Genomic DNA, 16,799 nt, shown 5'->3' with positions numbered 1-16,799 from the left:
TTATGGAAAGCCTCCAGCCAGCAGGTTTTTTCTTTCAGCAATATTAAAGAAAGATCCAGATTAACTTTCCGTTCAAGTTCCTCTTTGTAACTTTGTAACGTTTCTCCAATGACGTCCCTCTGTTTTTCATCTGTATCGTAATCTGAATCAGATAACTTGAGAACTTCTCATGAACGTTACCGAACCTAATCTATTCGGCTGTTTGCTAAAGTCAGGATTTCTGCGAAAAAATTGATCCGCAAATAAGTTGATAAACTGCCTTTGTTCTCAAGTATTTTTTTATCTATAATGGTCGGCCTTAGATCATAGCCAAAGGTCTACAAATTCAACGTCAAGAGAACATGATTCGACAGTGACATAGATTCAGAATGGCGATTAATATGCTTTTCAGGCACTCTCGCGTAACAATGAAGTAGCAGGAAAACTAATAGGGCTCTAACAGGCATCAAAATAGGCCCGAAAGGCGTGAATGATTGCTACAAGGAATATTGTTGGCCCAAGGAGAGGATGACAGTCTGTGGTAGTACTACCCCCAGTATTTTGTCGGGTCTCCCCTGAAATTTCTAATGGTACCGATGTACAATGTTGGGTGAAGAGGGGCACTGCAACAGTTAAGTGTCTCGCTTAAGTGTACATTGCACTTTTCAGTGTCCAGTTTAAGACTTAAGCGTGAACCTTTTGATACCGTGTCCAGCGCATTAACAACAAAGACGCATGCGTCTCTCAATGAGCAACCTTATATTATATCGCTTATATTCACTATTCACAACATTTCATTAATAACAACATTACCTTTGGAGGGGAATTTTTTAGAGTCGTGATTAACATGTTAAGCAATGTAATAATTGTGATAAGATCGCGCAATCTGTACACATTGTATTTATCTTAAATTGTTATTTCCTCAGTGCCTCCAATTATTACTCAGCTACCAGAACCAAAGCTTTTATTTACCATTAGACAAAGCTATACTCTGACCTGCAATGCATCTGGTGACCCTCTACCAAATATTACTTGGACAAAAGATGGTATTCCTGTAGACAAGTTTAATGTGACAGGTTACCAGCTCCATTTAATCAACGTGAAGAGGGAGGATGTAGGATCATACAGATGTACAGCTAGTAATGGATATGGAGATGATGCCACCAGTGTCAGCATAGTTGGCGTAAGATGTAAGAATTACGTCCTCTATTATCAAAGCTGTCTCTCTGATTACAGCAATGCATTTTCAAATTGTTTTATTCCTTGATTTGTGACAGCTAAAACTGTATTTTAATTCATGCAGGAACTACAATCAAAATAATGGCATAGACTGAGCACATTATAGAAAAGTAGTTTTACCTTTCTTTTTTGGTATTCAGATGTCGTTACAGTTTACCTTTCGTTTACACTTGTAAAACGTGAGTTTGATACAGATACCTGTAGGTGTTGACTTCGTGAAAGCATTTTTGTCAGCATAATATGCACTGACCTTTCAAGGGTTCAAGGTTGATTTTGTTTACGTAAGCGCCAAGTATTGATTAAAAAGCTTTGTGTTGAAACCTAAGGGAAATGGCTGATTAGAGCAGTTTGGTGGCCAAAAGTGTCTGAATGAAAACTTTTTGCCTTCAGATCAAAGCACAGACGGAAACACAAAGTTACAAATACATTTCATTTCTTTAAACGTTCTCTAATTCGTGAAAGGCGTGGTCCTGCAATATACTTGATATCAGCAATGGTCATTTTTAAGTCATTTCTTACAAAATTGTGAAATGTGTGCTAATCTTTATATTTTAATGCACTGTAGGTGATGATTGTGAAACTAGGATGGTTGAATTAATACTACAGAGTGAAACCTGGAAGTCAGCCTTGAATAACAGAGCGTCAATTGAGTTCAAAAAATTGCAGGCAAACTTATTATCAGAAGTAAGTATCCTCAAGCATTTAGTAAATGCATTTGGTGGTAATTTGAAAATTTTTATGTATGAGCGTAAAATGCCAAGTAACTCCTCTCGTCCAGCACTGCTTGAGCTGACTTAACTTCTGACTGATTTATTTGAGAAGGCGGCCTAGCACTTATCTTTACAGCGGTAATTGGGGCAATTAATTTTTATACCCTGGTGAACATTCGGTGAATAGTTTGCAGATTGTATGCTTTTCTATTAAGGTAAATGAACTTAAAATTCGATTCAGGGAACTTTTGGATTTCTTTCATTAGGTAGTTAATCAAGAATGCAGGAAGAATGTTTCTTTTTTGTTTTAATAGGATATTTTTTAAACTTTAATTATTAAGCTGAACTAGGGATGACCACTTTGTGGTTTTTATTTGAATTTGCCTTCAGTCCTCTATTAATGTCTCATGAGATTTAGAGATGAGATCGTAATAGCCTTCAATAAATTAAAACGATATATTAGAAGAATAGATTAGTTACACAATTAACAAATGGTAAACACCACAGCGTACACTATTGAGTTATGGATGCACGCGGGAGGTTGCTAAGCACGAAAGAAGCGTAAGAGTCGCTCGAGGCGATAGCCGAGAGCGACTCTAGCTTCTTGAGTGCTTAGCAAACCTCTCAAGTGCATCCATAACTCAATAGTGTACGCTGTGGTGTTTACCATTTGTTTTATAACATAACATTGATACATTGTAGCTAAAGAGTTCCCTTTTATTTAACAAATCTTACGTGACCAGAAAAAAGAAGCGCGCGCGGAAAAATAGTCTTTGCATTTGCTCACGTCAGCAGCGTACACCCATGGGCAAATGGTGGACGCTAAATTGACCAATCAGAGCGCGCGCTTTACTTTGGTTATGTTATAATGTAAATTTGTACATTTTACTCTATAGGAGAAGTGCTACACAAGTCTGAAACGAGTGGATTAGTGCATTGTCTTTTTGCTCCACGCGAACATTTGAATTGTGATCTCACGATTTTTAGAATTAAAGATAACTCTTGTTCTTGAATTTAAGATCTCTTCTGTTTACACCAAAAATCCTGGAAAACAACTGTACACAATGGGTCTTGTTGAATTGAGGCAAGTTTATAGCTAACAGTGCTCAGTGTGTGCATATTTCACTTGTCTAAAACTTAATTGTTATCCTTGGAACATTCAATAGCCCATTTCCGACTTACCGTTGGCCTCATTTTCAAAACGAGGCCTGGTGCTCAAACATTCTTGTAAAAATGAGTTCAATTTGCATGTGAATGAAAACTTATAATGATATGAAAAGATGAGCACCAGGACTCGTTTTGAAAATGAGGCCGAGGGTAATTCGGAAATGGGCTATTTGTTTCATGTAATCATTTATCCTTACAGGTTTAAGTTTACGTTTTACACTTAATCGAAGTGTTAACAAGATTTTGGGATATTTATCATTGTTAATTTTGAAACAATGATGTTCAATAGAATGATGTTCATGGAGTAGATGAAAATGAGTACACGTAAATCGTTTAATATTATGCAAACAGGTATATCAGTGAGCTTTAAATTCTTTTGATAGAGCCGGCAGTGTTGTTGCCATAGTAGAGATGAGGTTTGGAAAATCTGTCACTGACCCTTTAAAACCACTGGAAGATGAAATCAGAGATGGAAAGCTTGGGTCATTTACAGTTGATCGTGAATTACACCTCCCTTCCACCACCGGTAAACCAAGTAGGTTATCTATATTCAAGTATATCAAGGATATTACGCACTGCGAGGAAATGCGAATTTTTCCCCGAGTGTTGATAGTATCTATCATTTGTTCGTTTCACTCGTACAATGTCCTATTTGCTTTGCAGATATTAGTTACGCACGCTAAGGCCAAATGTAAGGCAGACTTTACTTGCACGTTCAACGAGCTTGCATAACAGCTACGTCGACACTACAAAAAAATAAATATAAAATAATACATGGCGCGCGTAGAGATGGAATTTCTCTACGAGTGTTCAACTCGATATTTGTTGTGTTGAGTTTAGCAAGTTTTTATTATTGAAACACCAAAAGCCTTTGCTGAAAAGAAACGTCGACTTTATTGATGAATTAAAAAAACCTAGTAAATATTAAGATTCACAGTCCGCGGAAAAATTTGTAAGGTGTATGAGCAATAAGGCTCAGGATAAAGCGTTTAATTATACAAAAAAAAAAAACAATGACGTAACTTTTAACCTACACAATGCTCAGTTGTCGTTTTGACTAAGAACTGCTGAAGTTCTTGGCTGTTTTCCTGAATGTTACTATTCAAAACTTGGAAGCTCTGAAACTTCTTCCTTTGTGGCCTTTGGCGGACCATCTTACGGGTAGAAGCTGAAGTTGAAACATGAACGTTTAAGGTTCTTCCAGATATATAATTTCCTTGGAAAGGAGACTTGAACATATGACTTTCCACCAGGCACAATCCTGCTAGCGTGTTCTTGTTGCATCAACGGCTACGGTGATCGAAGCTGCGACAAGAAAGAATATGCAAATATCGGAAGACAAATATCGACGCGGACGGGGGTTATTGTGTGATAACTGTCCTGTGATCTTGCACCACGTGACGTAAAGTAACCAATAAAATCGCGCCAATATTAATGGGTGGCTTATAATCAAGTATATCAAAGATATTACGCACTGCGCAGAAAGGCGAATTTTTCCCCGAGTGTTGATAGTATCTATCACCAGGAGCCCATAATGGGTTCCTGCTATCACTTGTTCGCTTCACGCGTATAATGTCCTGTTTGCTATGCAGATATTAGTTACGCACGCTAAGGCCGAATGTAATGCAGACCTTACTTGCACGTTCAACGAGCTTGCATAACAGCTACGTCGACACTCTACAAAAAAATGAACATAAAATAATACATGGGCGCGCGTAGAGATGGAATTTCTTAGGGCTAGAAAGCCTTGTAAAATGCCCCGGTTTATCTAACGAAACCGTTCTCATTCTAAAAGCGGTGGAGATATCTTGCACTTACAATAAAAAGAGATATTCTGGTACTTTCACAGTCGATGATGATAGTTTTTGTTTTCATCTGCGCTACTCTCTGTTTGATGTGCCAATACTTGTCTGTATAGATATACAGGTATATTGAATACTTTTGAGTTCTGTATAGGTGCGAGATTAACTAATTTATTCTATTCTATTTTCTCTTTTCTTTAAAACTACCTTAACCGGCAAAATGCGAGGTTATAGTTATTACGAAGCCGAACTGAAATGTCGTAGTTTAATATTTGTCCATTGTACCATGAAAATACGTTTAATTATCGCTCGCTCTTTTCTAGCTTTTCCACTGACAAACGGTACGGCCCCAGGTGAGAGACGACGTCGTTTATTCTCAAATCAAATAACTGTTCAGTGAGTAAAAACGTCTTTGTGATTTATGATTTACGCGTGCGTTATCTTCAATTAAACATGCCAATACTTATAAAGATGCAGTTAAATATTTTTTACCATGTGTGAACACCATATGGAGTGCAGTAAACAGCCTTACTTTTTCTATATTTCCGAGAGAAAACGACCAATGCCAAAGTTCTTTGCATCATGTTAGTTATTGTTATTACACGAAAGTTTAATCTCGTAGTTTGATTTGTTGTCACCCTTTTTCCATGCAACTATGTCTAATGATTGCTTGCTCTTTCCAGTCTTTCCCTTTACAAACGCCACGGCCACAGGTGAGAGACAAGCTCTTTCCTTTTCAAATCAAGTGACACTCTAATGACTGAAATCGTCGATTTTCAAGTTTACTCGAAACGACTTTTGCCACAAGCATTTGCAAACAATTTTGATTGTGTTTGTTACCTTTTTATGCACCACGCGTTGATGCGCAGATGCTAATTCTATCAAAATTGTTTCCTTCTTGCTGAAAATATTGTATTTTTATTCATTCTAATTTCTTCGTTAATATATGTTTTCGTTTGGACCATGCAAGTATTACAAATGATTTCTTACGGTTTTCCAGCTTATACCTTCACAAACGTTACCTTCACAGGTGAGGGGCAAATTTGTTTAATTGAAAATCTATTTTTTTTTTATTTGTTAAAATCTGCGATTTTTAATTTTACTTAAAATACTATTTGAAAATAATTTTGTCTTTTAATGTCGTATAATTTATGCTTTTTGATACTTTTTACAGCACGTAAATTCATGCCTAAATATTTTACGCTCTTTTCCAGCAATTCCTTCAACAAACAGTACGGCTTCAGGTGAGAGGGAACTTCGTTTATTTTCAAAATCTCTAATTTTACAAATTGTCCATTGCAAATTCCACTTGAAAACGTGGTCAAAGTGTGGTGGGGTATCGTTGTTGATAAGAGTACAGACCACGCTAAACCCATGTCAATTTGTATTTTTTACCACAACATCGACATCAAATAAAGCGACTCTTTCAGCGCGTGACACGTTACGTAATACGCCGACGCATGCAAATTATCTGTACTCTCAGCGAAAACAGAAAATTGGCTAGTCAGATCGTGACATTACTGTCAATCATGGTAAAAAAAAAATGTTATCACAGAAAGAGGCGGGATCATCCATCTCCCTTCTGAATTAACTGGTGATAAAAGCCTCCATATAGCATTGTATATTTGAAGCCATGTAAATGTTGTTGGCTATGTATGTTTAAACACGTGTTGGTTTTCCTCAAGGTATAGATCAAAGTGACGATCGGAAAAGACACCAAAACATGCTTCATGCCATTTACTTGACAATCTTATTTCTACTTGTGGTGATTATCATTGTGTTAGTGTTTATCATTTGGAGAGGTAGGAGTAAACAAGGTGAGACATTTGATCTAATTTACCTTTACCTTTGTAATAATCTCTCTTGATCATCTGCCTGGATGGTAGTTAATATGTTATTTTATTTTATGTACAGGTGCATTGAAGCAAACAGGGTAGGTAAAAGGTAGTCTTAACTCAGTGTAGAGTCTTTATTACAACAAGCCAAATTACGTTTCTCTCTTATCATCAATGATTTTTCAAAAAGAAAGAAATATTCCGTCGCTTATCAATTATTGAGGTTTTTAAGGCACACAGCTTGTCAGTGCTTTTTTTTTGAGAAAAGAAAGAGTGACTAAGAAGAAGGAATAACTTGTTTCATTTTTGTAGTGTGACTTCCCACTAACATTCCACCCATATCATTTTTACCTTCTTCCAATGAGCTCCTACGATATGTTAAAATGCAGTTATCCAAATCAAAACTTAGAATACTCAAACAAAGAAAACGAAAATCTGAACAAGCATGTTTGCTGAGTTTTGATATAGCGAGAGACGCTTTTTTTTATTCTTTGAAAATGTAATCTCATTTGGTTTTCTCCTCTTGTTTCTATGAATCGCTCTCCTATTTCGAGCTTTAGTTTGAACTCACCGCATCAAAAAGTCCCCGGTGGAATTGGGATGGGACACTACTTGTCCATGTTAATCCCAGCTTCCGTCTCATTTTCTCATTTTTAATATGCAGCAAAAAATAAAACTGCAGATCTACTTCTCTCAACCAAGTATTCTTATGTTCACGTTTCAGTAATCTGAAGTATCATCATCAAGAAGACCAGACTGATATCACGGTAATGAAATTTACTTGTGAGAAAACTTTTATTTAACGGTCTTAACCTTCTTTTCATACTACATGCAACTAAAATTCGAAATTAAATGTGACACATGAGGAAGGCACCATGCAACTTTTCCTGATTAATATACAGTTGATTATATTTATCAGTTGCTACAATGAAAAACTAACTAGCCTGAGTACTGAAGGGTAAAGGAGAAATATGAATCTTTAAAGACAATTGTGTTATTTACTACTTATGTATGTGGGCTCTGGTAACCAAAACGTCTATCTACCTACTTTACGGTTACAGTCACACTATCCGTGAACGCTTTTGTTGTTGTTTTTTTTTTTTAACAAAAGGTTCTTCTTATCATTTTAGGTTTAAAAGACTGAGTGAGTGAGTACTTTAAGTTAACTTTGGAAATTTTCTGTTGGAAATTAATTTTATCTATCCTTCTAAAGTTCCCTTTACAAAAATATTAGCTTCTCGAAACAGATGATAACATTGTAGTATTTATCACAACATTTTTCAGGGTCAAGAATCACCACCAGAGCTCCAACTGGTAGAATGTTCAAGTATACAAGGAGAATTGGTGTTAACAAATAAGCAGGCTCTAAAGTTGCCGCCTTAGAAATCACGAAACGAGGGCTAATAACTGGCTTGAGACAGTGGACCAACGCGTATGCACCGGGGCTATCTTCTTAGATCTACGTAGGATTGGTTAGGTTACGATAGGATAGGGAAGTTGATTTAAAATGGTGGGGTATAAACTTTTTATAGACCTTGCGTTCCAAAACAGCCAATTTTTCCTTGCGTAAAAAAAAAAAAATGAAATAAACCAATAGCGACTAAAAGCTAAAAAAGGAATAATCACCTTCGATAAAATACATATTTACTCGGACTATTCGATGTAGCATTTGATTAAAAAGATAAGAAAAAAGTAACATTTTGAAATGTATTTACTTATTAGGTCTTTACTTATTGGGTATTTACTTATTAGGTCTTTAGGGCGTTGTATCTGAAGGATTTTAATCCGCATTTCATGTTGTGAACCCTTGGTATGTTTAGTTGATCAATTCTCCTAGTATTATTATGGTGTCTCTTTCCTCTGCCGATTCATTAATATGTTGTGGTACTAAATTATTAAATGCTCAGTAAACAGTCATAATGTTATCTTGTTTTCCCCTGCTCAAATACAAATCTCGGTGCTCTTCACTAATAGTGTGTTCACAAGAAATCTAGGCAGGGGTTAACAAATGTGAGAAAATAATAGGTCAGACTATTCCCCTTGGGTAAACCCCTATTTCCTAAATTTGTTGCATAATTAATTAGCTAACTTTGCATCGCTGCTGTGACAAACTGAAAAGCCATCTGCAAATTCAATCAACTGAGTTATGTTACATATCTATCAGACTTTAAGAAAATTGAATCTTTTTAAATTTTTCATTTCATTTCTTCCCTTACCTCTCCCTTAAATGAAGACTACTTCTCTGCTTTTGACAAAGTCCAAAAATAAGGGTATTTTAAGGCCCAATGTTTCCGATGACCAACCACTTCTGATCATTATTCCTACATGGGTAGTGAAAGCCATCACTTTACTTTCGAAATCAGTAATAAAATTTTTGGGCAACTGATTTCATAACCCGTGCTGACGTGAAATTACATCTAACTCTTGCTTTTTGGTCTGTATCTGAATTTCGTAAACAAATCTTTGTTTTATTAAATAAAAATAACTTGAAATTTACAAGAAATTTTCCAGAAAGTATCATCTAAACATGAACGAGGAGAGAGTCTTCGAATATTTTAAGTTGAGCCCTTTTTGAGAACCTTTTTCGCGGCCATATTTGGATTATTCTCGAGGAAACGCAGCAGTTGATGACGAAGATCAAGGGCGAATGTAGTCGAACTTTCTGACAAAAGAAATCTAGGAAACGGAAAATTGATGGACATGCATGCTTCTGTGGTGCCTCAGTTGCAAATTTTGGCTTGATATCATTTGTTAGTTAAGTAGCCATTTTGTAAACAATGTAGCAGATTCGATTTGCTTCGTTGCCTTGTTGAAATATTAAACGCGGCGAGAGCTCTCGGAAAGATCGATGAAAATTATTGGTCTTTTACTGCGTGGTACTTATGGACTTACATGATGTGCGTTGGTAGGAAAAAGATAATTTGATACCCTGAAAGCTGATGTAAATCAAAAAGGTAATCCGCTATCTTTGATCAGATCGCCCCTGCGCTGAACTTACCTCTTGGACCAGTCCCAGTAGGATTTAGATCTAGATGGTACGCTATTGTAATTCTGGCATCGTGTACTACATCAATAAAAAAAAATATGACTTTTTTTTTTACCATCATTTTCAGCCTCACAATAGAGTGCAGTTACACTAATCGAAGGATCATCTCTGAAGATAAAAAGCATGCTGAAATGCAAGTGAGACGTCTCATAAATTGAAAGAAACAACCGTACCTATTACTGGAGAATGATAACTTACTTTAAAATAAAACTTCGTATTAGATATTAGTCACGCGACGCTTGTCCACACGTAAATACATACATAAACTTTATTCATACTCGAATTTTTTAGAATAGATAACGAGCTGATATCTTCGAGCCGAAACTACATAAAAGAAAGTAATTATATTTATTACACGACTCGGGCAGTCAGAGGGCCAATAACTAAAATCAACCAATCAAAATGCTCTATTGCCGGTCCAATATTCTCTAAGTATTGGACCGGGCACTGTCCCGAATGGTCCCGAATGATACCACACTTGTGTCCCTTTGAACTTCAGTCGTATAATAAATCTCTTATTAACCAAGCTTGCTCGGGACCGTACTGGAAGAACATCGACGCTCGGTCTTTTTTGTACGGACCTCGCTGCGCTCGGTCCGTACTGTCAAGACCTCGGGCCAATATTCTCCCAGTATGGCCCTCGCGCTTGGTTAATAAGATATATATATATATATATAAGGAAAATAATGATAATGATGATAAAAAATAATAAACACATAAAAGTAAAGAAAGGAAAATATTATTTACAATTCTCAATCTTAAGTTTAAGTATGTCAAGCAAAAAAAGAATCTACATGAAGGTAACATCCTGTATTTTGGTTTTAAAGTCTGCAAAGAAACTGATACGAAAAAAGTCTAAGTACATATTCCTGTTAGATTTTGTTTTGTCTGTAGTGCAATAGTTACTCAGCTCATTTCTAGTCCTGAACATACCTTTCATCTGTATATTAAGTATAAGAATGACTTATAGTAGGTTACTTGATTGGGTGATACAAGTGTAATCATTCTCTCCTATTCTTTCAATATTTATAATTCCTTTGAAGAGAAATTTCTTGGAAATGTAATTTGCATGTTGTAGTATGTAATAGCTGTAATAATAACAAATAAACTAGATATAGTGTACGATGTATTTACCTTAAACTATTATTTCACCATGCTTCCAAAAATTACCAATCCACCAGAGCCAAGGTCTCTGCTTGCCATGGGAGAAAACCACACTCTGACCTTTAAGGCATTTGGTGACCCTCTTCGAAGACTACTTGGACAAAAGATGGTGTTCCTGTGGACAAGTTTGATTTGACAGGTTACCACTTCATTTAAACAATGTGAAGTTAGAGGATGTAGGATCATACAGATGTACGGCTAGTAACGGATATGGAGATGATGCCACCACTATCAGCATCGTTGGCATAAGATGTTAGTAGTTTGTCCTGTATTATCAAAGCTGTTTATCTGATTACAACAATGCAGTTGTGAATTGTTCATGCTTTGATTTTAAACAAGCACGATGGTAATGTGATTTATGGTTGAATTGTAAAACAACACAATGGCGTGGACTTGGCAAAATATAGAAGAAAAGTATTTGCACTTTTTCTGATGAGATATCAATGAAATTTTTTTGTTTACAATGTCAAACTATTAAAGTTTACAAACCCTCAAAGTTCACAACCTGCAACAGTTCTCAAACTGAAATAGTTCGGCAGTTCGAATTTAAGTCTTGCCTGAGGTTTTTAAGCCGTAATTTTTAGTGAATGTTCCACTGAAATACAGCCTAATTGTGGCTTATAAAAACACCAAGTTTTTTCACAAGACAGTTTAGAAAACAAACTCAAAGCGTATGTTTTATGAATGAACGACAGCCGAATTCGTAGGAACATGAAAACTGCTCGCGATGATAGCGCCGTAAAACTGGGCTGCAGTGACTGATATGGCCTTCCTCTCAACGAATCAGATAGGATATTAGAGCAAGCTCTTAGTTGTCTGGCTAGCTTCACTATGATGACCGGAATTGCCACGATAAGCAAGCCGAAATAGACCTCGGCATGATCGTAGTCGCTCTGACACCATCATGATTTGCATGAACTTTAACAGTTATGCCAGGTTGGTTATATCTTCATATTTCCTATTTTGTTCCATTTTGTTATTTAACACGAAACTATACCTACTATACTAGTGAACTTGGACAGTCCATTTAGTTTGATCTTTAGGGATTTTCGTCGCTGGTCACGTTTCTCTGCAAAACTTCGTACCTCTAGTGCTGCTTGCCGACTCGATTGTTCGGAAATAATGAAAAAAAAACAGCTAGAGAGAAGTTCGGGAAATTGGCGAACATAGTGCAAATTGACAGATGGCGCGAAAGCTTTGGCTCAGCTCCGTGTTTTGTACTCATATGGGGCACGCTCTTTCAACCAGTGACATCGCGCGTTATATCTGAATTTATTACAAATATAATTAACGTTAAGGTCAAAGCGTGAACTTCAGTAAAAAACGGCAATTTCACCTGTTTCTAAAACATGCAGTAGGAACACTACTCTTTTTTTTCTCATGAAGATAATTCATTGCCAGGTTTGGCCCATGCAATATGTTCGATATCAGCCATGGTCAACAATAAAGGCTGATAGTTTCTAAAGAAACTGTTAGGGTTAGAACAAAAGCTCATCTTTCAAACCGGCAGTCTAAATCCCACAGGTATCAACGAACGCTTTTCATTCCACTAATTTATTCGTGTTTTTCTCGTTGCCATGTTCCCACCAATCACGTAGCTCCTTTTTCTGCCTTTAAAAGCACACAACCCACAATTCTCCTATTCGCTCCGAAGAAGGGCTAATGCTCGAAACGTCAGCTTTTATAATCGTAACGGTGGCCAATTTACGATTTCAACTTTGTTGAAATGTTCAATTTATTTCATGGTCAACAATGTTTAATGTTTCTTTAAGAGTCCAGATATATTTGCTGAGTTCAGTAAAGTTTCTCTGTAGATATATATAATGTAATCAGTAATTTACCAAGCCACCGCCTCACGTAAGGACAACAGCACTACTGAAACTTACATCGGACTCACAGAAAACGACTTTAAAACCAGATGCAGAAACCACACCGCATCACTTTTAAAGAAAATAACGTTGACCACTTTATTTCATGGCGTATCCTTTCATCAAGATCACCTAACAACAGCGCAAGTAAAAGATGCAACCTCTGCGTAACTACTCATCATCTGCCCGCCTGAATTATCCTCACTCAATAAACATAATGAGTTCGTGCCCTCATACCGCCACAGAAACAAAGCCTTACCGCGTAATAACTGAACAAAGTATTTAAATTTACCGCCACACCTCTTATGCAAATGTGTATAGTATATAAACGATGGTTACGAATATTCTTGGTCACTCATGGACACTCGTGGTCACTCGTGGTCACTCGTGGTCACTCGTGGTCACTCGTGGTCACTCGTACCCACCTCTGCCTAAAAGAAAAATTACTCATCATCTGTCCACCTGAGTTATCATCACTCGTTTTTGTTCCATTTAAAATAATAAAACTCTTTCTTGTGTTTAAGGTTTCTAAGGTTTATGCCAAAAATCTTGGAAAACAACTGTATTCAGAGGGTCTTGTTTATTTCAGGTAACTGTCAATTTTAGAGTGCTCAGTGTAAACATATTTCAACAACTTTTTTCTTCAAGAGGAAAGATGAATTTAGGTAGTAGCATCACATACTCTTCGGTTAGTTCAAGAATTACTTGAAGTTTACTATTCACAGTGCATTGATATGTATACAAACATTTTGAGATTTAATAATGTTAAGTTTTAAGACACTGAAGTTCGGTGGAATGACGTAATGAAGAAATGACGTCAACCATCTGACAATGTGCAAACAGCGTTGATCTGAAAGTTTCTTTTTTACCAGTAGATCTGGTAGTGTTGGTGCTACAGTGAAGATGAAATTTGGAAAATCTGTCACTGACCCTTTCAAACCATTGGAAGATGAAATCAAGGATGGGAAGCTTGGGGCATTCACAGTTCGCCGTAAACTTGATCGGAGTCCAAGTAAGGCCTGGTCTACCTAACAAGTAGATTCTATTTTGCCTTATGTATGGAAAGTTTCAAACGTTCTCTAGCTGTTTAAACCTGTACTGTTTGAAGACTAGCTCTTGTTAAATTAAAGTTACACTACTGTACTTCTCATGAGTAAGAGAGCTCCCTTTTTTATCTTAGCTCTGAATTTGAAAACTTTGTGACAAGTGTTGGTTAGAAGAAATGGTTTTTCTTATTTAAAAAATCAGCCGTGTGTCTGTACTCTCACAGACTATAAATGGCTTTTCTTATTTAAAAAATCAGCCATGTGTCTGTACTCTCACAAACTATAAATGGTTTTTCTTATTTAAAAAATCATCCGTGTGTCTGTACTCTCACAGACTATAAATGGTTTTTCTTATTTAAAAAATCAGCCGTGTGTCTGTACTCTCACAGACTATAAATGGTTTTTCTTATTTAAAAAATCAGCCGTGTGTCTGTACTCTCACAGACTATAAATGGTTTTTCTTATTTAAAATCAGCCGTGTGTCTGTACTCTCACAGACTATAAATGGTTTTTCTTATTTAAAAAATCAGCCGTGTGTCTGTACTCTCACAGACTATAAATGGTTTTTCTTATTTAAAATCAGCCGCGTGTCTGTACTCTTACAGACTATAAATGGTTTTTCTTATTTAAAAAATCAGCCGTGTGTCTGTACTCTCACAGACTATAAATGGTTTTTCTTATTTAAAATCAGCCGTGTGTCTGTACTCTCACAGACTATAAATGGTTTTTCTTATTTAAAATCAGCCGTGTGTCTGTACTCTCACAGACTATAAATAACAATGACTAACTTCAAAACAACTGGTATTCCCCAAATTGTGAAGTTTAATATGAGCGACCATCATTTCTTCATTATTACATGTGCATAAGCAATTTCCCGGGGGCCATTTCTGGTTCTTTAAGTAAGGGTTAATTTTAGTCAAAAAGATATTGTAGAATCTTGTACTGATTGATTAGAAGTGTAAGGTTGTTATTGTTGTCAGTCATACTGAACATCTACATGTAAATGTAGATTACATGTGGATGTTCTTAGTTTCAAGTCTGATGATAAGTCTAGTCTTGCTGAAGCTGTCTGTGCTATGAATAGATGTATCTGTGATTTAAGAAATTGGATGATTAGGGATAGGCTAATGATTAATGACGATAAAACTAAGTTGATCTTAACCCTTATCATGCTGAGTTCGAGTTCAGGTTACAATCCCCTAAACTGACTTTATTTTTAGTAACACACTTATACACGACAGTTGATCCTTTTATCAGCAGTGCAAGCTTTACATTTCATCAAATCCCAACAACCTATATATCAAATTAAAGCTTAAGAAATTGCCTTTCTGTTTATTCTATTACAATAAACTTTTAACCTATTTTGCTTTTAAAATTTTAGCTATGAAATCATGCTTTTGGAAAAACTTGACAAAAATTATACATTAACAAAAAACAAATCATATTAATTTCTTCCAAAAATTATCTGTACAAGCCTAAAATGGCAATCAGAGTTAAGCCCTAGTCCACCAGCTTAATAAAACAATTCCTGTGTCTGTGACAACATTTGTTATTCTCAATACAGTAGCAAGACTGCATACTTGTCAAGTCAACACATAATCAAAATTAGGAATTTATGTACATTGTTTGGTTTTGAATTAGTTCAAAACAGTCAGCTCAGTTGTTGGGGTCTATGTTGTAAATTTATGTATTTCTGTGTTTGAATTGACTTCAAAACCTAACAAAACCAAACAAAAGATGAATAATGGTTATGATCAGTTAGTTTCAGCATCCTCATTCTCATTATTGGCATCGTGTCTTCGAATGTAGGCAGCAACATAGTCCTGAACAGTATGGAACAACTGGAAGCAGTCCTGTATACAGAGGGCTACTTTACAGACACTGCACTGAAAGCTAGACTCTTTTCCTGGCCTCTTCCTTTTCTCTCCTGCCCTTTTTAGGATCTTCTTTTGGGCAGGAAAGCAAACCGCACATGCCCGGGTGATGTTGGACTTCTTCCCAGTGCCCAATATTTTCTCTAGGAAGTGACCTCCAACTTGAAGACGGGTTAAGCCTTCGGCTGACCTCCTTGGGCGGCCTCTCGGAGTGAGAGAATGGGAGATGCCAGAATTCCTAACAAGCTCCTTCACAAGCTCCCTTCTAAAAGTCCTTTGCAGCACAGGTGACCGGGTTCTTTGCTTGTACAGGATGTAAGCATTCAGGATGCTTAAGGAAAACAGGTGGAAGAACACTTTCTTCCACCATTTCATGGTGCGTCGCCTGAAGCAAGAATAGGCCACCATCTGATCACATCTGTCAACTGCTCCCATGAACTTGTTGTAGTCATGGATAATCTCAGGTTTAGTTATTGGTTGGCCAGTTCCAGGGTGATTTCGGCCAACTTCTACATCCACAACAGAATGAACTGATGACAGCATCTGGAAAACTCTGCAGTCTTTAAATTTAACTGCCAGCAAAGTTCCATTGTTCATAACATACTTGTCACCTTTTTTTTTCACTTGTGCCCTTTTAAATTGCTGGGGGATACCTTTCCTGTATCTGGCTGTTCCACAGGCCCCAGTGTTCTGCCTATAGAGCTCAGCAAATAAAGTAGGTGATGTGTAGTAGTTGTCAACATACAAACACCTACCCACATTCAAATTAGGTTGCATGAGCCTCATGACTAAGTCATATGTCTTTCCTTTAGCACTGGGTGGTTCTGGGTTTACACCAGTGTAAATTTCAAACCTACAACAATATCCATTACTTGAGTCACACAACTGGTATGACTTAACACCATACTTATCTGGCTTGTCAGGATTATACACTTTGAAATGCACCTTTCCTCTGAATGGAATCATTCCCTCATCAATGCAAATATTTTTGCCTGGCTTCCAGACATCTGAAAATTTCCCAGTGACAACGCTGTATATAGTGCCAAGCTTTTTTATTGGGTCATACCCT

General features: G+C 36.6%; 1 protein-coding gene across 22 annotated transcripts in view; it reads left to right on the top strand.

The window, feature by feature from the left end:
* LOC111342370 (protein turtle-like) overlaps positions 1–9,601 on the top strand; it is a 38,538-nt gene extending 28,937 nt beyond the window's left edge. For 2 of the 22 annotated variants that reach the window (XM_088727744.1, XM_088727736.1), the window contains exons 8-19: positions 906–1,169; positions 1,784–1,902; positions 2,948–3,012; positions 3,479–3,630; positions 5,221–5,250; positions 5,581–5,610; positions 5,868–5,927; positions 6,112–6,141; positions 6,583–6,714; positions 6,812–6,830; positions 7,457–7,499; positions 8,017–9,601. In XM_088727744.1, coding sequence (XP_088583870.1) covers positions 906–1,169; positions 1,784–1,902; positions 2,948–3,012; positions 3,479–3,630; positions 5,221–5,250; positions 5,581–5,610; positions 5,868–5,927; positions 6,112–6,141; positions 6,583–6,714; positions 6,812–6,830; positions 7,457–7,499; positions 8,017–8,115 — 1,043 coding nt within the window. In that variant the 3' untranslated portion in view covers positions 8,116–9,601. Of the gene's footprint in view, positions 1–905; positions 1,170–1,783; positions 1,903–2,947; positions 3,013–3,478; positions 3,631–5,220; positions 5,294–5,580; positions 5,611–5,867; positions 5,928–6,111; positions 6,142–6,582; positions 6,724–6,811; positions 6,831–7,456; positions 7,500–7,862; positions 7,881–8,016 lie in introns of those variants that run through there. The other 20 variants (XM_088727750.1, XM_088727743.1, XM_088727742.1 and 17 more) reach the window with 20 other exon arrangements.
* Positions 9,602–16,799: the final 7,198 nt, after the last annotated feature.

Source organism: Stylophora pistillata, chromosome 7 (assembly GCF_964205215.1).
Source record: "Stylophora pistillata chromosome 7, jaStyPist1.2, whole genome shotgun sequence".
NCBI lineage: Eukaryota > Metazoa > Cnidaria > Anthozoa > Scleractinia > Pocilloporidae > Stylophora > Stylophora pistillata.
The sequence above is the reverse complement of the archived record's forward strand: the minus strand, read 5'-3'. Positions and strand labels throughout refer to the sequence as shown.